The 25,538-nt window shown below is 46.2% G+C and overlaps 1 protein-coding gene across 7 annotated transcripts in view; it reads left to right on the forward strand.

The window, feature by feature from the left end:
- The window catches only part of LOC120950202 (terminal nucleotidyltransferase 5C), a 53,127-nt gene extending 27,616 nt beyond the window's left edge, over positions 1–25,511 (forward strand). For 4 of the 7 annotated variants that reach the window (XM_040368042.2, XM_040368043.2, XM_040368044.2 and 1 more), the window contains one exon: positions 15,953–25,511. In XM_040368042.2, coding sequence (XP_040223976.2) covers positions 15,953–17,824 — 1,872 coding nt within the window. In that variant the 3' untranslated portion in view covers positions 17,825–25,511. The other 3 variants (XM_040368047.2, XM_040368046.2, XM_040368048.2) reach the window with 3 other exon arrangements.
- The last annotated feature ends 27 nt before the right edge of the window (positions 25,512–25,538 follow it).

A 25,538-nucleotide genomic window follows, 5' to 3' on the forward strand; every position in this document is an offset into this window, starting at 1 on the left:
TTGCACCAGGGCCGGTTTTAGTTGCTCTTTCTCTTACTCTCTTTCTCTCTTTCTCTCCATCTATCTGTATCCCCAAGCTCCAAACGGGTTCAAAGCTCACGTAATCATACACCTCTCACGGTCAAGCGGAGTGTTAAGGCACAGGGGTTTTGCAGGAACGAACAAAAAAAAAAAAAAAAAAAAAAACGGAGCAAACAGGTTTCCGGTCCGGTACACTCCACCTCTCTCGGAGGGCAGCAGTGTGCACAGTTTCACTGTCAAGTTTACGATAAAACAGCGTCACCGCCCAGGGCCTCCACGCACCGGATGCAGCGACCGATCCGGTGTGCCTGTGATATTTGGCACTGGGCAGAGGCTCGTGCAGCTCCGGTGCCGGGGACCGGTTTTTGTGTTTTTCGTACCCTGCTCCGTGGGCAATATGTTCACCGCTAGCACGCGTGGGTGGATGTTATCCTGACGGCTCGTTACCGGGGTGACCCACGGGCTCCGGACATTACCGTCTCTTGCAAAAGGTCTGCGCAATGGTAGTGTTTCGTGGGTCTTTTAATGCCTTAGCCTAGGGAAACATCTGGCACGAGGGTACCAGTCGGACGGTTGGTTAGCTTTTGCCATGACGCAAACGTAGCGGAAAGGTTGGTGCTGATTATTTTAGTTAGAACAGCCCTAAAGGTGGCGGTGGGTAATAAATTATGCGATTATTTCTCACTTTTACGCCCGTCCAATACGGTTCAGTGACCCTCTGTCTTCAGGCAACAGCAGTGACACGTCCCTATACCATCAAGGCAGCCATCAAACTGTTGGGGATACCGGTTGACGGGCGCGAAGTATTGCTAAAACTAGAGACAACGATCCGAAAGGCACCCGGTACTATAAAAATCGCCCAAGTCCTATCATCCACCCTATCCGATGCAGCATCTTTCGGCACCTTTCTCAGGTGCGTTTCGTTTCTACGCGCAATGGTTCGTTCCATCGTTCATCAACCTCTTTTTCTCGTGCTGACCACAGAAAGTCAAGATAGAAGACAAGCCTCTCCAGCGGTTATGCAAGCGACAGCGAAAACCAAAAACGAAACGTTTTGCATCGAACGCGCTTATCCGTGCGGATCTTCAAGTAACTCGTCTGCAAAATTGGCGGCCAGTCGGCAACGATTTTCAAACCGTTGGGGCATTAGGTAAGCTCGTATAATGAGTTTCTTCGGTGGCCGTTGCCTTCGTGACGGTGCGGGCCGACCTCAACATCATCGGTTGATTGGATTATTTGGGCCTCTCTGAACCCGACCACCAGAGGCCTCAACAAATGAATGGAGGGTTTACTCTCTAGTGCTCACCTTATATCATAATACTGATGAAACTGCAGATCGGATAGTGAAAGTAAAGAGCCATTAAAAGAGCTTGTAACGGGGCAAGGTTCCATTTCAGTCTTAATGTTCTTCACAGATCACGTGATACAACAATATAAGGCGCTGCGTATGTTGGTTTAGATAATTTGTTGTGGTCGTATTTTAAACTTGTTGATTTTTTTGTATGTGTATTGTAACGAATTACTATACGTGATTATGATAATGATGATAATAATAACATCCAACTGCTACCCAAACGATCCGCGTTCAATCTCGTTGGTGTCGCAAAGTCTATCATGAAATTTCCGGGTTGCCTTTGGTGTTATTTTTAACAACTGGAATTATTCGAAAGCTATCCTATGGTAACGTACTAAGCGACACACTATTAACCGTAGATTCAAATCCTGTTGATGACTATGTTTATCTCTTGAGTATTCTTTTGAGGGTTACTAAAACGAATATTATTTCAGATGTTTCAAATAAAACATGTATAAAGCCGTGATGTTTTGCTACACATCTGCTTTCTAAACTTAAGGTTCCAGGGAAGATTAACATTCCAAAACGGTTTGAGTCTGAAGTGGTTCAGCTTGTTTATATCTTTTTAAAAAGAGTTAGATTATGTCGCTACAGAAAAGAAAACTGATCAAACAAACACATTGTACTAAAAATGGCGGTACAAATACGTCAATCAGATGGCGACGTCATTGGCGTTGTTTTTGCCTGCGTTTGTACAAATATTTGTTTTTGCAGCCTACAAAGAAGCCCAATGATACCGCCCGAACAGGAGGATACTAATCGAAATAAAGCGACATTGCTGCAAAGGCCAAACTAGCAGCAAAGGGCCACGGGTGTGTGGGGTAGTAGGGAACGCGCAAAAAAACCTTAACCAGATTACGGGCCCCGGTGTGGCCACGCAGCCAATGGTGCACATTTTAGCATTCCTTTAGCATTCACGTGATGTGCTTTGGAAAACCATACCAAGCCCTGGCAGGCGGAAATCTCACCCACACCACCCAACGCTGCTGGAACGGTGGTTAGTGGACGCGTTGATAAATAATAATACTGTATCACTTCAGAATGCCCACAGCTGTCCTACCTTTTGGTGTGTAAATGGGGGAGAAAGAGCGGGAAGGGTACGCAAAAAAACTACAAAACGTGACCATCCTTAAGCCAGGCGGCGTGTTGGAGTGTGGTTCAGGCCACTGTCGGCTGGGTATCGCTGCAGGAAGTGAACTGTGGCTCGACACGCACGACCGGGAGAGGTAAATCAGCAACGGTATTCAATTCCGCCGTTTCGTGCTTTATCGTTCCAACAGTAGCGCGGTTGTTTCGAGATTGTGTTAATAAAGGTTGCGGATTGATGTACAGGGGGATGTTTCCTAGCCTGTGCCAAAAGCATTGAAAGTGGTAGGTTTGCAGGATGCTCCAAAGAAGCTGAGGGCACACGAAGAGATCATCGCTCTAGCGCTTGTAACAAAGCACAAGCTGGCTGCCTGTCTGTTTGATCAGTATACAAGCCCTCCCTGGTCTATTGGTTTGTAGAATATTGTGAAGGAAATAGTGTTCGAGATTAGCAACACACCTTTCATCAGAACCTGGGTGACTATTCGAATGATTTGATGGCCATAACTCAGCCCATCGTTACGGATTGCAACCCGGACGCGGAAGAAACTAAAATATATTTTGCGCAACTTCTGGCTATTTGAAGCTGATCTGCGATTGGTTGTTGACGAAGCCTCCACGCCGTTGAGTTTGATTTGACAACGTTCAAGGAAGTGCAGAAAATTCTTCGAAAAGTTTAGCATCTCGTAAAAATTTGGCGTCTTGTGGCTAAAATTTGCATTTTATAGCGCTTGATAGGAGATGAACACGTCCTGCCGCGGCACGTCCTGCCCTCTCCCCACCCATCCGACAGCTCATTTCAATTAGCGATCGATGTGAATCCGATGCAAAAGCTGAAACCGGTTTTTCCACGAATGCTTCATTTGCATCGAACAGAGCAGGCTTACTTTAATCCAACCAGAATGTCATCTCCATCGAAGCCGGGTCTCTGACATTTTAGCTAAAGCACACACACGCTGCGGTTTCGATTCTAATACGTGGCTGAGACGCGGGAACACCTCATGAAGGCTAGAAATGTAGTTGCCAAATTCCAGCTATTCTTGAGGTGCATTTGCAGCGCAAGTTACGGCGTGAGTGAGGCATCGAGGGTTTGTGGTACGGTATGATACAAAATGACTGCCAACTCCCATGGAGCATGCAAAAACGCGACACCGAGTACTCAGTAACGGTCGGGCAGGGCAGCCTTTAATAACCCATTACAGTTGTTGTTGGCTGCTAATACGGCGCAACACTGCACTGCACTGGATACAGAATTGTGCACGAGCTCGATGAGTGAACGGCACATGTTTTCGATACACACAAACCGGATGCTTGACAACTTTACGTTCCATCAACCAACAATCTGAACCAATTACTCGGCAGGGCAACACTACTCATCGAGGCTAAGTGCATTTAATTCGAGTACTGTAGGGTTGCTAGCTGCAAATGGGTTTACATCGTTGCTCAATTTTTGTTTGTCCAGTACACATTTAGAGTTGCTTAAGAGGAGTAAATGATGTTTGATATTATGTCTGATGGGAAAGACAAATGTTCAAAAACTGCGTTAGTTTTCGAACGTGCAATACGGGGGCGCAGACTTTTTGCAACTTCGAAAGAGTTGCTTACACTATACGCCATCGTTTCGTCATGTGCATGTATGTGGTGATGACGGTGCTATAATCAAACTGCAATTAATTTCATAGTTCACCTACATACAGCAACATTGTATGTAACAATGGCTTGCTTGTTAGCACTATACCATTGGCAGACACTGGCCACGATTACTTTCACCACGTTATTGGTAAAATATGTTACATTGAAAAAAAACTCAAACAGAGCACGATTGCTTTTGCTCGTTTTGATTTGCCAACTTTGTTCGATCTCACAATAATAGAAGGATTAGATAGTTTTTTTCTTTTCTGAATTATTTCAACTTTGCTCGTGTCCCGTTGGTTTGCAGTAGAGATAAATGCGTCCTCGGACGACAAGGTAAACCGAGCGGAAGTGGCCGGATGGATCAAGAACTGTAAGCTCTTAATAAACGATTCGTCACAACGTTGAGAAGGGAAGGAGCGGTATGATTGACAAGCAGTAAAAAAAATCCGCCAACACGATGTTGTTGCCCCGCTGCTTGACTTATCAATCGTCAAGCCGTCCCGGAGATAAAACTGCCCACGCTCTAGTAGAAAATCGGTCTCAGATCCTGATATCGCCCCGCGGCGGCATTGGCCAGTATAGAGCGTTTAGAAGCAAATAAATTTCATAACCAAACCTCTCACCGCCCAATCGCCGGAGGACCTTCTTCACGTTCAAAAGAGGTTGAAAGTGTGGGATGTGAAAACGAGGGAGACGAAGATGGAGCACAAATTGTTTGAAAAAGAAAAGACCAAAGTCAAACAACAGATTGTTTGACTGCGCGATCGGGAATAGTAGCAGCAATTTCCATGAAACGCATACCAATCGACTGCATACAAATGTGTGTACGCCCCCGGGCTCTATAAGAGTGCCGGTGTGTGTCTAGATGGGTGGGTGAAGGGTGTAAATGCACACCGAACGTGGAATCAATAATTAGCTAATTGGATAATAATTGGGCCTGACCGTGTGTGAAGTGCGCTCGCTGTGCTACATGTACACGTACCGAACAACCCATTCCAACTTCACTGTTAGCCGAATGTACGAAAGCTGCACGAAACTGTTGAAGAGCTAGTTACACCCGGTGTGCCGATGCTAGGGCGTATCGGCAGGTTTTCAATTTCATTTGGAGTCTAGAGTTTCAAAGATATCTTGTGAAGTCGGAAACACATATCCTGCTCAATTCTCGCGTTGCACGACGACGTTGATTGGCGCTGTAAGTTCAACTGCAACAAAATGCCTAGATGCTTATCGGCCGTGTGTACGCAAGTGTGTTGCCCTTGGGAGAAATATTGTGATTGATGGCTCTTGGACAGATGGTGTGGCTTGAGTCGGGCGGGCAATGAGTGTACTGATTGGTTGCAACGCGTGCTATGGACTAAAAAAACACACTCAACCTCAACAGAAGATATATGAAATATCATTCATTTCCATCATCATCAGCGTTCGCTCCCGTGTGCAGGCTCCGTCTCCCGTTGAATGGCACGATGCTTGTCCAAGGGTAAAAGTGGTGGGTGGATAATTCATTTGGGACTTCCCAATGTTCAGAAGCTCAGTGCTGCACGCCTATTTAGCAGTGCGCCAATTTGATACACATTCTTGTGTATCTTTGCATATATTCGCAGGATGCATTTTACGCGGACGTTCGAGCGAACTTGTACACTCAGCATGACACCGGAGTTTATGTCAATAGCCGTAAAACATGACGGCAAAACGCATATATGTACGCCATAACCATTTAGACGTCCATAGTCATGCCCGGGGATCGATCGAATGAATAACATGACAAAACAAAACACGCATATAAAAGAAGAACCATGAAATCACTTTAAATGTTAATAGCTTGCGGTTGGTTGGGTTGCGGACACAAATTGTTGGCGACCAGATCCGTCCCAGCCTGGCTGCCCAGGTGAATACTCCAGGAAGCAGAGCTTAACCTGACCGAGGGTCGAGCAGTAGGGAGTGAATCCATTTTTGTTCCATGCATGCTTGAAACTGCCCGATCGGATTGTATTAATGGTTCGAGTGCATGCAACAGATGATGGTTGCACATTCCCTTTTAGTTGCAGTTATCAGATCGTTAGCTACATGTTTGAGTTTGAGAACCACTGAATGGAATGACCCGTTCTATTTATTTATGTATACAACGTTTGTGTGTGTGTGTGTCTGTTCTTGCTCTGTTACTGCTACTAATAAGCGCTTCGATTGGGTTCTAACCGTTGCATGTTAAATTTGGTGCTCCTGATAGAATCGCGCTGCACTAGACAAGAGCACCGAGAGTATCCAGGGCGTATCAGGGTGTAATTGAAAGCGACAAGACCCGCGATATAGAAATGATCTGCCATGCACACTGGGTAGGAAGGCAGCGGAATAGCACTACTAGCTCGCCGTCTACACACAGAAGGGATAGTTCAGGGCACGTTTCCGCCACGACGTCCGCGTGTGTCACGCTCCCGGTTCGCGCGCGTATCGACGCAGTTTGCAGTTCACGTGTCCGGACGTGTTCGAGCGTTCCCGTGTACTTTTCCACACTTTCACCGACCGTGGGGCGGAAAGTGGGGTTTGGACAGTGATATGACGTGCTGGGTGGTTGGGCATGTTGCGGAAAGTGTTTGCGGACGGCTATTTGGTTGTTCGGTCAATATTGATTTGCGGGACTCTCGTGTGGGGTTTCCGTTTCGTAGGGCAGGGCACCGCGGCGTTAAATGGTGAACCCTCTTCAGGTGTGTGCAATTAACGATGCACCGAATGGGCGGGCGAGCAAGCGCGTTATTTTAATGGGTTGTTTTTCACCATTCTGGCAATGCAGCGTGCTGCACACCTGACCCGGGCTTCGAGCGAAACCCGGCGAGAGTGTCGCGTAAACGGACGGTTCAAAGTCGAATGGCGGAACTCGGTGACGGTTTATGGTTTTGTGTGTTCCATTTCCGGTATTTACAGGGGTAGAGGTGAATACATTTGGATGTTTGTAGCCTTTCGTTGTGTTGCGGTAAATTAATACACACAAAAAAACATTCTGTATGTACCATCACTCGATGATTTGACAGAAGGTATCGAGTATGAGGATACTTAAATGGGCAAAATGGACATGGGACTGAACGTGCAAAAAGTGAGGCGTAAATGGGCAATGAGTTTGGCTAATAGAATTGAGTAATTGTCTATTGCTATTTTTGTCGTGCAAGAGGCTTTTGTTCAATTGTCATTGTTGCAGAAATATTAATGAACAGGGCTGAAGAAAGTAAGCAAAAAGAGAAATTTAATTTAACAGGAAATGATGGTCTTTCGCTAATTTTGGTTTTTGTTTGTTGAGTTGAAATTTCCGATCGATTTCATTACGTTTCGTCGTTAATAAATCGTGGGAAATTCCATCCAAATTTCCTGCGTTTTTAATCACCCTCTCGGATGATGTTGATAAAAATACGTTCAGACAGGCGATAAATGAACGGCAGGTTTAAACAAAAGACGTCATGCTACAGCTGTTCCTCAGCTGATGTTGTGCAAAGATTACTAGCACTCTAACTTGTTTTTGTATTTCTAGCAATTGGCGCAGCAGAGGTTATCGCTGAATGCTCCCCAATTTTTAACGAGTTTGTAGACGCTCAACAACGACGACAACAAAAACATTACTCTTTACAGCGAGCGTCATGAAGAATTAAGTGACTATGGGATCCTGTACAAAAACTATCGTTCTCATCTACAAAGCAATCTGGCAAATGTCACTAAAAACTAAAAAAATAAAACATGCAATTAGTGCTCTGGAGACCAGCACCGAGCTTGTAATACAAGTTCTAAGCGTAACTTGTCGTCTGTGCATACACACACACGTACATACCACCGGACACTATCTTGCTCGATCAGGAGGTTTTTGCGCATTGGCAAAGTTGCCAGTTTTGATCGTGTACTAGCACGACTACTTCATTTGTTTTTTTTTTCTATCTCTCTTTGATAAAACGCATTCCTTGTCGTACGACGTCTCCGGGTGTCTGGTATATTAGTGGCAGACAGGGCTGTTTTATCTATTGTCGAATCGGTGCAAGCTCCATGTTTCCTGACGCTCGCAAAATGTTTGTAGTGCTTGAAACAAGATAGAACCTTTACATTACAGTTTCGCTGACATACGTTGAGCTTTTCTATCACAACGTCGTGATAGGACGATTGAAATTTGAGAGGAACAAACAGGCTCGCTTGATACACGATGTCACCGCCGTCTAGCTGTGTGATTGATAAGCGAACGATGGTAATTACCGAACCCCGTTGTGTCATCAAACATACCTATGGTGTGTGTCTCCGGTCGTATCCTGTAACACGCTGATTGTTAAAGTTTATCGTCCATTGTCGTATCCCTGATAGATATCATAGTAGGATAGATATGAACATACAAACACAGCGTTAAAGATATTTAATTTGAATTATTGGTAGCTCTAAACATTCCATTTCTTTGCCTTCAGCGTTAATTCAAGTCGCACCCATGCAGCCCGATGTAAGCACACCTGTTTTTACATACTTTCATTGATGTACAACGACGCATTGGAAAAAGTGTAATTAATAACATGAAACGACGAAGTAAGAAGACCTTGAATCTGCCACCGTCCGGTTGTCTTGTCTTTCTTCTTTTGATTCCGTTCTGCGTCGCTGCCCATGGTGTGTAGCATGCCTTGCTGCTGCTACCTACAGACATCAAGGCTGTCTTAACGTGTTTGGTTCCACAAAACCCTTCCAGTGAACGAGCATCCATGAGGTGGAGGGGTCCCATAGGGCTGGCACTAGTACTATTACTACTCGTCAAGGGGAGACGGCAGTTAATTTCATTTGCTGCTTTGTGCACTTTCGTTTGCACTATTTTTTCTTCGTCGTGTTTCGTTTTCTTTCGTCGTCCTTCTTCTGCTGCATCCCGCATGCAGAGAGATGCAAGTGGTGGAGCAGGGGGTGGCTGGCCAGGGGATCTGTGCCGGTTCCTTTTATGTATGGCGCTGCTGTGCGTGCTTCCGAACTGGCGTGACTTGCCCTTAAATGCATGCTACTCGCCTGTATTGTGGTTTTTGAGATTGCAGCAGACCAATTAGGCCTTTCGTGTAGAGAGAAAGAGAGGAAAAAAACAAAGCACACACATAAATCGAGGTCATTCCAATGGTTAAGCCCTAGTAGAAAAGCTGCCATGTTTGCAATTTTCGTTTGATTTTTGCTAGAGGAAAAAGAAAAATATCATCATCGACAGCAACAAATAACAGTAAACAATCGTTTGTTGGTATTATTTATTTTGTTTCAAAACAGTGTCTCAATTTACCTATTTACATGTCGAAACAAGACACTCGTCAGCATCGAGGAAATGGACTTTAGCCATCAAACTTAAACATACACACGCACGCGGTCAAACGAGCCGTAATTTAAAGCCCCGGTGTAAGATCGATATATTATTTCGTCCTTGCCTAACCTTGCCTATTGATCCCCGTGTGGTTTAGATCGGCCGTGCCTGCTTCGGCACTGTCCATAATTGCATAATGTTCGACCGCTGTGCGAGGGGGTGGCTGGCGGGTTTCCACCGTCCCGATCCGTAGCGATTGGTGGCTATAAGTGGTCGCCGGTGAGCGTCCAAACTATTATTAATTTTCTTTCCCACCATGCACCAAGCCAAACCCACCCATCTACTGGGTGCGTTGGGGTTGGTTTCTCTATCAAAACGACTAGACACACACACACACTCGGCGCTCAAGGATCTCATCGAGGTTGGGCCAGGTGAGCGGAACAAATATAGGTTAGATTAGAACGCATACACACATACTTATATCCTCGATCCGGGGCCGCTGACCTTCGAGCGCGCTTGTGCAGCGCTGTTTTGTATTTGTTGTAATGTTTTATTATTAATCTTTCACCTGAATTTAATCGAACCCTACCAAGGAGTGTAGTGGCGGCGGAGGCGGGGCCCACACGCGCGCACATGGTGCACGCGTTCCCTTTGCCCTCGAAACACGAAACGGACACCCCTCGATTCCTTCGCAGAACGCAAGGGGTAACGCAGAGCGAACGACGAAACTGGTTTGTGCGTTAGGCTACCGCCGCCACCGTACTTGCACTGGTTCGCAATGGTTAACTCGGTTAAGTCCGGCCACGAAGGTAACCTTCACGCATTTGATTGGGTTTTTTTCTGTCCCCTCACCCTCTCCCCGAATGATCGAACCTTCCACACTAGGTCACACATACACATACACATTGCATATCGGACAGCGGGTGGCGTTGTTGCTCCAGCTCTCCAGCCCCCAGGTTGGAGAGTTTGAAAACCAGGTGGTGGCAGCCGTAAAATAGGTGAACCTAAAAATAATCTCTCCCTGCATCGCGTTGTTTCATGCTCTCGATCCCGTTTGATATCCATTCAGCGGGAGGCTTGGTTCTTGGTGGGCTTATGCAATAATGCGATCGATGAAACCACTTATTATAACATCCGGCTCTTTTCGATCGGGTCACGTTTCGCTCAGGGGCACAAACACACATGCACAGCGCACGACAAAGTGGTGGAGTGTGGTGTTTGGTGTTTGCTGCAACTTGTACCACACATCGACTCGTAGCGTAACTGATCGCCACAGCGAGTTCGCTTTAGTTCCTTCTCGAGCGGTTCCGACACGGTGCCCACGTGAGCCGATTTCATTTGCGTGCCTGTTCGAAACACCCGAAAAGCAAACATAAATGCCGCTGGCTAGTCGATAGTTGTGAAGGAATTTACAAGTTGGTCACAACCAACAAAAACAACCAAAACCAAAAACATTACTGCTAATTTGCACACACCATTTGATTCTTCCTGCTTCGCAACCTTCATCAAACCCGGATCCGGGTCGTTTATTGTGCTCCACTTCCGATCGGAGCACGTTGCTGGCAAGAATAAACATCAGCGAAGATGCCGCCAAGATCCGGCAAACAGAAGGGTCCTTCTGTTGCATTTACGCGAATACCGTAGAGCAGATCTGTTCCTTCGCTCCTGACATTGACCTAGTGTGTGCGGTGTACCAAGCTGAGACGGCAAAGGTACACACTAATCGCACGATCGAAACACACCGTCACCAAAAAAAAAACAACCACCCGTCTCCAAAGAGGCCTCGGGTGTCCTAATGGTTTTCAAAAAACGCTCCGCCGCGTTCTGTTCAAGGTTTGCCCCGCTTGAGCCGGGCCAAACCGTTTGCATTCGTGCACGTACGCCTCACGCAGTTTTTGACGTACCAAATGAACAACAACAACAATAACAAAAACATCCAAATAGACGCCGAATGGCGTGTAGAGTGGTTCCGAGATGCTACTAGCGATCGCTCTGCAGCAAAGCCCTTGGGAGCGGCCCTGCGTGTGACGTGCGTCGCCAAGATCTTGATCTTGGCTGTGCAACTGGCGGACACCGTCTTCGCACCGATCTCTTGCCTTTCGGATCCTTGAGCTGTTGTACCCATAAGTACATCCGTTTTGGGGCGCTAATCGATACAGGGCGATCTTTCCCGGGCAGCTCCATTCGCTTTAGAAGTGTCTGGCAGAAATTAGAATTGTACAAAGGATTGTGCGCGGGGGTGCGCTGTTTCGTATTTGGATGTCACCACCGGTATGTTGGCGCGAGGAGTGACTGGGAATTTGCTGTCGCATTGATGCGGGTATCGAGGCCGTTGCACTTGGAGGTCGAATTGAAATGCAAAAAGTGCCCCCGGGCGACGGTGCACCAGATACGCGAGCGGCTGGCGCACGACTCGACCTCCAGGACACACACACACTCACGCATTTGCTACTACACTACTGTCGGGGTTGGGCCCGGTAGGTATGCAGAGCCCGTAACGTCAGACGACGTTTCACCCTCTGGGGTCTCTGTGTGCGCAGCTAAGAAACATGTGCACAGCCGGCAAACGGAATGGGATTCGGGTGAGGTGAGAAGCTACCATTCTAGTCAGGTAATGTGTGTTACGATCGGGCCACTCCGGCATAGTTTTGCATGCAATTCCGATGGAAGTCGTAAACACTACTGCGCGCGACAGTGCTGGTGCGCGGGTATCAGAGGTGAACCTCGTTGTCGTCGTCGTCGTCGCCGTCAACCTTTGCATATCGACACCCATATTATGTCAGACAAGGGGAACGATTTTTAACTTCTTCTCTCTTTTTTATATCTGAGCCTAATAAAAAAAAACACACATAGAGCTACGACGGTGGCATTTTATAGTGCGCAACTGCTGTCTAGATGTCGTGTTGTTGCACCCTTGAATAATTAGATTAATCGATCGGCTCTGCTGTTGATTGCTCCATATCGATCACCCATCCAGTAGGAACGTAAGGAATTTTTGTACACGTGTTGTGATCTCTCTGCACATCGACACATATTTACATGGAAATTTTTACATTTTGGACAGATTGTTTGATAAAAAGAAATGTTTGAATGCATTTAGTTTTGTATTAGAATTGTTAATGAACACCCCGTTAACGGTCAACCGTATAGCAAACTGCGTGTGTATGCAAGAATATGTCAAAATACATCTATCTAAACAGCATCATTCGCAGAATACAGATTTTCTTGTTGTGACAACAGTGACCGCGGAGGAGTAAGCTGTACAAATTCAGCCAATCTATAAATTTGTGATTATTTTCCATCGCTACAAGACACACGCTCAGAGACACACACACAGTTCGCAATTCTCGGAAAGAATCTGCACACTTTCTGTGTCCCTTGCTGACCTTCCAATACAGATTGTTTAAAAATGGTTCAATGTAGCAACATCAATTTAGCTTGAAAAACGTACAATTTGTTAAAAACTTGAAGTATTACACAGACATTTGGAACGAAATATTTGGAACCGATACATTTTCCCCAGATATCCTATTTTATGGACGTAAAAAGCTGGACAGACCGTTTGATACTGTTTTTTTCTCGGCTGTCTCGGTATATTACTTAGCTGATAACGTTTGGCTCTTATTGAGCAATCAATTGAACCCTTCTCGGGAGTGGGAAATGAAACGCGACCGGATGGTTATTTCTGTAGCGCAAAATTAGCACGTTTCTGGTCGTCCAAAACGCACAGCAACAGCAAACGCGTGAAACGCGTCAACAACTTCAACCCCCGCTATGGTTCGAAACTGTCTAATTGATGAGTAATGGCATGATTTTAGCACACGGCAGCATCTAACTTGCCGGTGGTATTTTTTTGTGGTGTATATGGCAGGCAAAGAAAGATAAGCTGTGTTGGAAAGAGTGTGCAATGTTACCTGCCTAAATGTTGTTGTTATACAGCTGATAGAAAATTTTAAACAAAACATGCAAAACCTACTTTCGTCTTGTGAGGATGTGAAGATGGAACGACTGCGTCCAACGATGTGGCCATGTTTGCATGAAGCATAAGTACTTTTTTTGCGAGAAAAGCAAAACAAGCAGACAAAAACCACCTAAAATAAACGAACAATACAGCACGAAGCACCCCAACACCACAATAAATGGCCAGCAATGCGTCAATAATCCGATGGTGGTGTGGTGATGGTGGGGCGGTAGGCTAAATAGGAGAAAAACAGAACAAAAAACAAGATCTCTGATGGCCACGGTGCGCTCACGAGACGCAATTATCGGTTGACGGGAGTGGCCTCGGGGGTTGGTGCGAGCCTCAAATAGTGGGGGAGGTGAATGGGGTGATCCGCGCGGAATAGCGAACCCAAATGAACTGAGAGGGAAGCGCTGGGGAGGCAGGCGACAAGTGGCGACGTTGTTTTGTTGTGCAGCACACATACCCCCATATCTCCCCCCTCCGGTACTATGATGCGTTTTAGGGGATTTTTGTCTCCATCAATGGGAGTGGGGGGTTTAGCGATTAGGGGTGTCGGTGTAGTGTGGTGGTGGTGTGCGATCACTCGCGCGAGTTCCACCACTGAATGTGTGAGCGAAAAATGTGTAAAAGGTCGCTGCCGGGCGCGAGAGAACCGATTCCCCGGGACGGCTGGACGGCCAAGGGACCCTGGTGTGGGGGTGGGGAGGACGGGGAAACGGCTTACAAGTGCCGCCGAGCTCTTTGCTCACTGTGTATCTCTCTCATTATCTTTCCCACTCTCGCTCTCTCTCTCGCGCGCTGTTTGTTTGAGGCACACTGTGACTCTACATTCTTGTCGAGAGCGCACAGTGTGGACAACGGTAGCAGAAGGGTCGGCCCCCAGCGTTCCTCCGCCTGCCTGCTTCCATGTGCGGTTCCTTTCCCTTTTTTCCGTAGGCTTTTTCAAAATGCAATGTGCCGACCGACCGACGCGAACCGCGACTAGGAGCGCACTGCTCAGTGTCGTTTCGAACGACAGCGTGAGGTGGTGCGTTTCACGAATTCTCATCGCCGCGGACGATAGACCGTTTGGTACGTAACACCAGACCACACTTATTGTGCGGTGTGACAAGCGAGATTAGAGTTCAGCCGAGAGTTGCGTGTGTCTCTGGAATGTTTTTTTTTCGTTTAAGAAGAAGTGCAGTTCCCTTCCCGTTGTTTTGGTGTTTTTCCCTTGATTAGTGCAACTAAAACCGGCAGTGAAGAAGCACTTGTGCACGTTCTGAACAGTTTGGTTTTGCGTTACCAAACACGTGGAGAGAGAGAGATAGAGAGAGAGAGAGAGAGAGAGAGAGAGAGAGAGAGAGAGAGAGAGAGAGAGAGAGAGTGGTGTGACGTGCAACGCGACCGGAACCAATTCACGTGTCGATACTGATCAGTTTAGCCAGCCAGCGGCAGGAAGTGTCACCGCGGTGACCGGTCGAAATTGTGTCGATCACCCACATCCGTGCAGGTATAACCATCGCTTTTTAGTGCATAGTTTTAAAAATTCCCTCCATTTGTAGTGTTTGGTTCGTGGGGGACTGTAGATGCAAAAGCCGCAAAAAATGCCTCCCAAAGGGAAGAGGGTGAACAATTGCGCGTAGTGTGTGTAATTGAATGTGAAGAGTTGCGAAGGAGACAGGCAGTGACGACGACGGATGAGTAGGGGACTTAGTAGGTAATAGGGGATGAAATTTGAAAGAATGGACCATATGGTCTCCTAGTGACGTCGATAAAAACCGTCTATGTGTAAGTGTGTAACTAAGCATAAGCAAATGAATGAAAAGGGTTACTTTGGACGCACGGACTCCCCTCCTCCCTTATGTCACAGAGCAACCAATTGAATTACAAAGCCTGGTTGGCGCACACAAGCTTCCTTTTGCCCCGTTGTTTACCGGTAGCAAAGGGCAAATGATAAGCGACGTGTGTGTAGAGTGTGCTGTTTTGTGCCTGCTTAGTAGCGGCGTGTGTGTTTCCACGATCTGACGTCCCTCCCGCCGGGACGTGTGCTAAACGTGTCTTGCGGACGTCATGCCTACGAAATTACCGGAAGGAACCGACCGATAAAGTAGTTAGGTGTGTGTTCGTGTGCGGCTCATATATGATCGCGGCCTATTAGTGACGTGTCTGTGACCAGTAACATTTGTCACTAAATCGGTGCACTATGGCTTCAACGGAATACACTATGTTTGTTTGTGTGGAGCGCTGCAATGTTCTAGCATGCTGTTGGGTCCCCCCTCCGTTTGCTGCTTGAGTGATTCGACGCAATGTAACACAGAGATTTGTTTAGTGAGTTAATTGAGACACGATAAATACATGCCAGTGGCATTTTTCTTCCGCTATTACAACGTGCTGCTGCTGCTAAGTGTGGTTACACCTAACTCCAGATGACTTGGTTTTTCGCCCTATCGATAATGTGACGCAATTTATAGAGTGAATTTTTTTTTTGGGATGTTTATGTGTTTTGAGAAGCGAATCGTGTTTAAATAGCTTTTGTATGAGCTTCTGGTGCTTTTTCGATGACTTTTAACTGAACATTCCAGTGCTAGACATTCATTAATTTCCTTCTCTCGCTTCGTTCTTTCGTTTGCAGTGCGGAACTTTAAAAGTTCCCGACTCTTACTCCCAACGGATCATGGACAGCTATCATGTACAGACGCAGCAGAACAGTTACGGCAACAGCTGCACGAATGGCACCACCGGCCGCCACGGCGGTGCCGCCGGACCAACGACGACGATCTACACCAATGCACACGCCTACCCGGTGGCTTCGTTCAACTACGCCACGATGAGCTACGCGCACTCGGAGGGTGGCTCCGTGTCGCCGCCACCGTCGCCCCGCTCGAACAGCTCCATCTCGTCGGCCTACTCGTCCGCATCGTCCACGGCCGCCTCCCTGTCGGCGGCCTCGTCCGGCTCGTCCTCGTCGTCCGCTTCGTCGTCCTCGTCCTGTATCTCGTCGGCCGGTTCGGAGACGGGCGCCTCCTACGAGCATCTAGACATCACGGCCCAGCGGTTAGCGGTGCTGTCGTTCGAGCAGGTGATGAAGCTGAACGACGTCATGAACGAGCCGGTGTCGATACACGGCCGCGGCAACTTCCCGACGCTCGAGGTGAAGCTGAAGGATCTGGTCAACATTGTGCGCGAGAAGCTCGAGGCGGACGTCGTAGCCGGCGGTGCCGGCATGACGGTAAAGGACATCCGTCTGAACGGTGGCGCAGCTAGTCATGTGTTGGCGTCCGAGCCGCAGCCATACAACGATCTCGATCTGATTTTCGCCGTCGACTTCAGCACCAGCCGGAGCTACGATCGCGTCAAGTCGGCCGTGCTGTCCTCGCTGCTCGACCTGATGCCGGAGGGCGTCGTCAAGCGCAAGATCACGCAGTGCTCGCTGAAGGAGGCGTACGTCGGCAAGATGGTGAAGGTGAACAGTGATGGCGACCGCTGGAGTCTCATCTCGCTCGGCAACTCGCCCGGCCACAAGAACGTGGAGCTGAAGTTTGTCGACACGATGCGCCGGCAGTTCGAGTTCAGCGTCGACTCATTCCAGATCGTCCTCGACTCGCTGCTGCTGTTCTACGACTGTGCCGAGATGCCGATGATCACGGAAAACTTCTACCCGACGGTGGTGGGCGAGTCGGTGTACGGCGACTTCCAGGAGGCGCTGTACCATCTGCAGAAGAAGCTGATCTCGACGCGCCAGCCGGAGGAGATCCGTGGCGGCGGGCTGCTCAAGTACTGTAACCTTCTGGTGCGCAACTACGTCCCGGTGGACCCGCAGCGCATCAAGACGCTCGAGCGGTACATGTGTTCGCGGTTCTTCATCGACTTCCCGGACATTGGCCAGCAGCGCAGCAAGCTGGAGTCGTACTTGAAGAACCACTTCTTCGACGAGGGCGAGGAGCACCTGCAGCACCAGTACCTGATGCATTTATTCGAGGTCGTCGAGCAGTCGACCGTATGTCTGATGGGACACGAGCGCCGCCAGACGCTCATGCTGATCGATTCCCTTGCCATGGAGATCTTTTACCGCGATCAGCAGCAGCAGCATCAGCAGCAACAACAGTCATCGGCCACCCTCACTCAGCAGCAACAGCAGCAGCAGCAACAGCACACCACGCTGCAGCTGCAGACGCAAATGTCCCATCTGTCGCTGTCTCCGCAGCAGCTCTCCCCCCAGTCGCCCACACTGATGGCCCATTCGCCCAACCACCATCAGCACCAGGCGCAAACACAGCAGCAGCAATCGCAGCAGACATCTCCACAGTGTGCGACGTCGGCACAGCAAGTACAACAGTCTCAGCAGTCGCAGCAGCCACAGACGCAACAACAGACGACTGCGATCGCCCAGACCCAGGCCATCGCGCTGGCACCGCAACCGGGCCTGCTGTATGCGAACGGTATCTACTACGCTCCGCTCATTCCCTACACCCAGTGCACGTGTAACAGCTGGATAACGACGTGATTAGTGAGCCCGCTGCCGGCGGTGGCAGGCCACAGTAGTAGCATCATCAGCATTGCAGGCACCGACCTATCGCCGGAATTAACCGTCGAAACATCACCATCCACACCACCACCACCACCACCACCACCACCACCACCAACATCATCATCATCGTTATCATCATCATCCTATCTTCCCGGTCCATCGCAGTCCCCAGCGCTACTAGTTTCACCCTCAACAAGCGCAACGATCACACAGGAATGTCCTTTCACCGCCGGCTGCACGCTCGGGAGTCGCCTTTCGGCGCCCTACTTCTCATCGCCGGCTTGCCTAGCAAGTGATGCGGCACGAGGATCCGGCAGACAGCAGCAACAGCCCATCACAACCGCCACCCTTTCGATTGTTCCGGTGGATTTGCAGTCATCGTCTCTGTCACCAGCCTCACCAACGGCATCGTTGTCGTCGTCGTCGCCGTCATCGCACCCATCGTACGTGTACGCTGTCCCCGGCGATCACTGCTACTACTACTATCCCTGTCAACCAGAACTTCTGCTAGAGGATGGTTCCGAGCGATGATCATTCAATACATCAGTAAGCGGAGTCCTACGAGGCTGTGACTAAAACGAAGAAGAATGCGGAAAACAGAGATAGCAACGCATGCCAAAAAACGTATGCAAAACAGCCACAGTTTTGGATGTTTGTGAGTAGAAGCGGATGAAAAATGGTAGGGAATCTTCCGAACGATTTTTAACCTTCTCTGATAGTCGAGCTCTGTCCTGTCTCGAGGGCACTATACAGATGGTCACGTTCGCAATAACGATTCACAATGCGTGCTTGCAGTACTGCAACTGCGTCTTGGGCGCCACCGTTTTGCGCCACGACCCTAGTGCGTAGCGTTTAATTGATAAGACGCAAACCGACGGACAAGCAAACACAAAACAATATGGCGATCGAATTTTTAATACTATGCAACTATCAAACAAAATTAAAAAAAGCATAATATCGAAGGTAAAAGCGGGGGACGACAAAAACAGGAACAAGATGTAGACTTTGAACAAACCTCCAACACGAAGCGAATCATGCATTGGCATGTGCGGTGAAGTAAAAGTTAGCGAAGCGGTAGATAAAAAAACAACAACACACAACAAACAAACTAGTAGTACAAGAAACAGGAATGGGAATTATATTGCGTAGCCTACGAATTTGAAATATCTGTACGTTACAAACAAAATAAGCGGAAATATAAATTTGAAGTATTTTATGAAAAACGCGCACCACCACCATAAGAAGCTAAAACAAAATAATTAGAGTATCTCAAAAATGAACGAAATTAGTGCACACAAGTCCCGGGATTGTTGCTATCGATTGGTTTTGTTTGTAGAAATGGTGCACTGTCATCTGTTCTTGTGGCATCTTCAGTTTGTTATGCTCATTTCAACACTCGATATCTCATGTGGACCTGTGACTATCATTCGAGTGTTCGAGTGCGTTTTTTTTTTTTGCTAAACTCAGAACAAACAGATCGCTGAACTATCGCACCTGTTTACGTCATTGTCCAAAGTATCCTTACTTTGTGTGTGTGTGTTTTAAGGGGTTTCCCCACTTTCTATTCTTGTGCGGATCGTGCGGAGAAACGTGTTAGGTAAGGCAGAAGAAGGAAGGGCGTAATCGGACACTGTGATTTGGGAAGGGTGCGGGAGGATATTTGTGCGTCTGTTTGTACACCGCGCGAACGCGGCACAATCGAACCGGGCAAACCACTTAACGATAACAAGCAATTCAACCCACAGGCTCATTGCGCGGGAACGTGTTCATTTCGATGTAACTTCGATGGTGTTTGTTCATGTTTGTGTGTGAGTGTGTGCGTATACATGGCTATTTCCGGTGTGCTAGTCTTTTCTTTAAACATGTATGTTGTGACGTTTGCTGTCATCGACCCCCACCAACTTACCCGTGGGGCGATTGGCGAAGATCATTGCGATCTCTGCTTGGTGTATGGAATATCGTGCCATTGTTTTCGGACTTTGAAGTATGCAGTGAAAGCAGAGAATATTTCCGTACGGGACGTAACGCACCCATAGCTAACCATTCGCGATCAATTGTACTCCATTTTATGTGTAATTAAAAATTACTACAGAGCCAAGCTAACAAACAAAACCCCACACCAGCGCATAGATCTGTGCATGTACTTATCAGAGACCGTTTTATCCGCCCGTCTTGCATTACCGATCGCTGAAGCATACGGGGGCAAATGTTACCACTTTTAACTGATCCCGCCGGATGATGGCGAACAAAACGAGTGTCCAGCACCACAACCGGCAAATGATGCTGTAAATAATTGTAAAGAAATCACGTACTGAAGACTGCTGTTTACGTAAGAACAAAAAAAACCCAATGCATCACGTGGTGAATGCATTCAAGTGTGCGATTGATGAACACTATGATGTATGACTGGTCTGGGTGAGTGTTCGCTCAATTTTGGATATGTTTCATCCTACTCTTTCTCTCCTTATCGGCGAGGCAGAGTAAAGCTGTTGTAATTAATACAACAACAACAACAACAAAAACTACAAAATGTACGAAATGCGAAGGCCACAGGATCTCACAAACGATTTGCCGAAGCGTTACAGCGTCTATGGGAAAAGCGTCACTTAGAGAAAGGAGTCGTTCGACCTTTTAGCGCTTCCGTGGTTGTTGTGGATGTTGGAACTATCGGGGATTCGGGAAGGATAAGAAAAACTGAGCACAGTCGCCAACACGAGCGACAGAAAACTACAGCTCCACAGATATACATATATTTTGGATTGCATGTTTGTTGAGGAAGCGCTAGACTTCATTTATTTACCGGAGCGTCTAGCAACCTTCCCTCTTCTACCGGGACATAGAGGGAACGTGGGGTGGGTAGCTGTGGATGGAGATGTACATGGGATGGTGTAGCAAAAATGGTGTAGATGGTGAAACAGAGAAGCTTAAAAAATGAACGATGAAATGTGAAAAAGTAGTTATGCAAAGTTGGCGAGATAATAAAAGTAACAGATGATGTGTAAGAAGAAAAGCAAGAAGAAGTAAAAGAAGAAAAATGTAGAAGAAGAACATCAGGATGAGAAACAAAACAAAAAAATCTAATTACTGAGACATGGCTGTGTTTATTCCTCCTCACAATTTGTTTTTAAGATGCTATAGATACCAGCGATGCGTAACGAATGTTGAACGGGAAACGAGAGTGAAATTCTGGCTTAGTAGTGTGAGCGTTTCTGCGGGAAAGAAGGAGTTTCGTGGTCGTTCGGTAGACATGAATCGAAAGCGGAAGTGGACGGATAAGAAAAGGAGTGGTTTAAAAACGCAGAAGATAAGCATTAATAATACAACTGCGACACGAGAAACGTTCACGGAAGATGCGCGAAGCACGATGCTGCTGCTAAAAAATGGAAGGAGATCAAGATACAAACAAACAAAACAAAACAAAAATGGCACTATTGTAAACGCAAGAAACCCGATAGACTGTTGGGATGTTGTAGGTGATAACATCGGCGATAGGAGGAACACACACGACACTCATTGTTAATGCATATATGCTTTTAAACTAAATATTTGTCCAAATGTTAATTGACTGATGTGGCTCGTGACTTCCCGCTCCCCGCTCCCCCTCTCCTGTGTGGGGGGGCTGAGCGCTAGAGAGACAATGAAGGGACGGGATGGGAGTGTGCTGTATGGGTGTTAGAAAGAGGGGATGAACACATCAGCAGATTGAAACGAGATTTCAGAAGTGTTGCAAAAAAATGCTGGTAAATGTACGTATTTTACTTAACATGTTGAAATGTTGGCACATTCGGTTCACGAAAAAAGGGTCCGAAAACATCAACAAGAGAGTTAAAGATTTGCTGTGTATGTGTGTATGTGTAGGTGAAGAGCAGAAGAAAAGAGTACAGTGGTATGCGTATACTATTAGCCCGGAGTACGATTGAACATGAAGTGCGTGTTGCTGCCGTGCCAGTTACACGAAGCGAGCAGCAAAACTCACATCAAACTTTCCAAATAGCGCCATGCCGAGATAGGAAGCAAAAAGTAAGAGTTAAAAAAATGAATGTTACAACATACAAAACTATAACGCTACGGTAACAGCAATTAAAACTACAGAGAGCAAGCAAAAAACAACAACAGAAAACAAGGAAACCTTGTAAACAACAATTAAGTAATGAAAAACAAGACATACAAATACAAAAACATATAAAACTAGAGCAACAGACATAAAAACAACAGAAAAAAATAGTAAAGTCTCAACAAAGAACACAACACAAAAAAAGTTCATCATAAATAGTGTTAATTAAAAAAAAACAACCATACAATGACTACTATGCATTAAACGATTTATCCAAGCTCTATCGCGTTACGAGAGACGTGTTAGAATAAATCGATGTCTTGCCAACAGTTAGGGACCGCACGAGCCTCTCTGAAAGCTCCTTGACGACTGGAATCGGGAAACCAGAAGACGACGGACAAACTAGTAGTAGACCGACGACAATACACACTACAAAAAGGACATACACTTTTAAACTTCAACACTAACTTCCAACTCTCAAATCCATCGCTATTCGAAAGCTTACGAATGTTGCTAGCGGCAAGCCGGCAAGCAGGGGCCGTATTCTTATCAACACCTTGTTACGTCCATTGGTTGTCGAGAAGGTGCGAGCGGGAGAGAGAGAGAGAGAGAGAGAGAGAGAGAGAGAGAGAGAGCGAGAGAGAGAGAGAGAGAGAGACGCAAACTAAGAACACAAACCGCCCGCCAGCACGAAAATCGACCTGATCGGTAGACAACTATTATTACCGTAATTCTATGTTTGTTTTGCTTAGTTTATGATACTATGTTGATTAATTTGTTAGGTTAAAGCGAATAATCTACCACAAACGTTCAGAGAACAAACCATACAAGCTATGTTGTTCCATTCGAATAACTCTCACTCTCTTTAGAGTGGTAGTTTTTTTTTCGTCAACGGAGGTTTCATGTTGGTCTCTCTGTACCTTTTTTTCACCTTCATTCGATATGAATTAAAACCAACGTGAAACTGGAACCGGTAACCCCGAAACACGGTGCAACGATCCGCGCAGAAGCGCAAAAAACAACCAAAAAAGCCACGAACTTCAATCTAAATTACTGACTCAAAACACACTATCGTGCTTTTTGCACTCCGCATAGGAGATCCTGGGTCGTCTCCGGATTGGTCCTTGCGGAAACCCAGAGTAACAGCTTCTGGGGACACAATAATGATTTTGTACATCATTATTGCCATCCTACAACGGAGAGTTGATGCAACACTCACTCACACATACACACACCCGGTGATCGTGGTTATCGGATTAACGACTGATTGTAAAATCCTGAAGAGAAATTGATAATTCGTATTAGGACAACACCTTATTTTTTGAGTTCTATCCTACCGGGTTGGGTTAGCAATATCATGTCAAGTGCGCGGAAAGAAGGCAACCAACGGGAGGGCAACTCCGATAAAATGCGAAGGAAGACAGCAGGAGCTCAGTGACATGAAACGGAATATTAAAGAAAACGAACACACATACATACAAACACACTGAGCTGAAGAAATGGAGACAGCGGGATCAGACAAAACACACACAACACATTTTTTGCATTCCTTTGGTTCTTTAGTTTGTAACTTCGATTGCTACTAATACTGTTCACGAAACACTCTAATCAGTAAGACCGATGTACGGGGGTTCGGCTGGAAAATGTAGCAAGAGAGAGAGAGAGAGAGAGACTCTTTGCAAAACACAGAAAAGTTCCCCCCGCATGAACACTTTTTAAACTGCAATAGACGTAAAGCTCTTGTGAGCAGCAAAATTCCACACCTAACACTAAACGAGCATTCAAAACAGAAGGCAGATTACTGGAAAATACACACATACACGCTCCACACGCAGAAAAGAAGAACCGGGTGTTGACAGCTTGCAAAGCAACTTGAAAGGACGGCGTAAGCAAATGTCTAATGAATGAATAGCGAAGATCAAACAGAACAAACTGAAAAGGTGTAAACGATTCCCAACCATCTACAATATTCGGTGGTAAAAGGATTCGTTGCAAGCAAAACTAAAAAAAACAACAAACAAAACAAACAAACCCTCTTCTACCTAATACCTTTAAATGAATGTGGATAAATCTATGCGAAAGATAAATACGTATGACTACAAACATACAAAACAAACAAAAACAAAAATACCAAGGCAAGGACATTGAGATCGTGTTAGATTTCTGTCAAAGCGTTCTAATCTAATGTGAAGAGTATAAAAAATCTTACACACAAAAAAAAAACAAACAAACAAACAAACTATATTGCAAAATGCAAGCAAAAAAAAGTACATTAAAAAATTGTATGAAAAAATGTGAAAAAATACATAAACTTGTGAAGTTATTACAAACTAGAAATATTACTAAGAAGCAGTAGTACAGTACACAGTACCATTAGTAAGATGTAAGAGGCATCCGTATTGCGATTTAAGGGCACGCACGTTTTCCGTTTCTGTTGCCCTCTGTCCGCCAACCCTGCTCTCGGTCCCATTTGCCGACGAAAGGGGAAGGGTAGGTAAGGGGTGCAGCGGAGGTTGATCGATCGATCGGGAGGAGTGATTCTATTGTTGCGACAGCAGTGTAAAATGTTTTAAAGACAGGAACCTGAAATCAAAACGAAAACAAAAAAGTCCATGGCAGCGACTATGCAGATATGATTAGGAAGGGCGAAGCCGCAAACACAGAAGAGTTGGTCTCTTTCAGCCTTCAGCTTACGAAGAGAGCCTAAGATACACAACAACGCACTGGTCTCACAGCAGTAAGTCAGCAAAATGATACACAACAAGAAGCCCACTTACACCAGGACGGCAACACACACAATCTAAGCAAGCCGTGTTGTAAAAAGGGTGAAAGCTAAAGAGCGAAATGCAGCTGAAATAGAGTGGGAAGGAGAGACAGTAGGCAAGCTGCTGTAAATTGCGAACGCGCGTGCTGTAAACGTAATATTGATGCAATATTGTATCGTATGTGTGCGTGTTTCATTTCTCTTCATCTGATCGAGATTTGCGATCGAGATTGTGTCGAATGGCAGCGTTTTTAAGTTTGGACAAGGGTGGGTTAAAAGCTAAAACAAGAGAGCAATCGGGAAGGACGTGAGGAGATAAAAAAGGAGCTTGATCGGGAGTGCATCATGCTGCACTGTAACGGACGGTAAAAGAGTGTTTAAGTTTGTTGCTTTGAGTCTCTTGAATCTGTTCGATAGGTATGCTTTAATACGACAAGAAAAAAAAAAACATTGTCATAAATTCTTCCCATTTATAACACAAAGAAAATCTTCCCAACTCGTATCGTTTCCTCTTTCTTCGACTAATAAGACCCCTCCAATATTGGAACTGCTATTCGTGTAGCATGATGCACTCTCGACAATGCACCCTTCCAACAGAATGGAAACAGGAAAATAGGATATTCTGATGCTAAAAATAATAAGCAGCATTAACAACAGAAAGATAGTGTGGAGGGAGGAAGATCGCGCTTGCTAGTGGGTGGTGTAGAGAAAAGGAACATATGAAGCATGTGTCATTATATAAAACATAATTTAATTTACTATTATTACTATTGAAATAGAAATAAAGATTAGTTTTTTTCTGAAAAATACCAATAAAAATGATAAACAAACACAAAAAACTAAAATACTATGTAGTACAGATTTATTGCATG

The sequence above is a fragment of the Anopheles coluzzii genome, chromosome 2, assembly GCF_943734685.1.
Source record: "Anopheles coluzzii chromosome 2, AcolN3, whole genome shotgun sequence".
Taxonomy (NCBI): Eukaryota; Metazoa; Arthropoda; class Insecta; order Diptera; family Culicidae; genus Anopheles; species Anopheles coluzzii.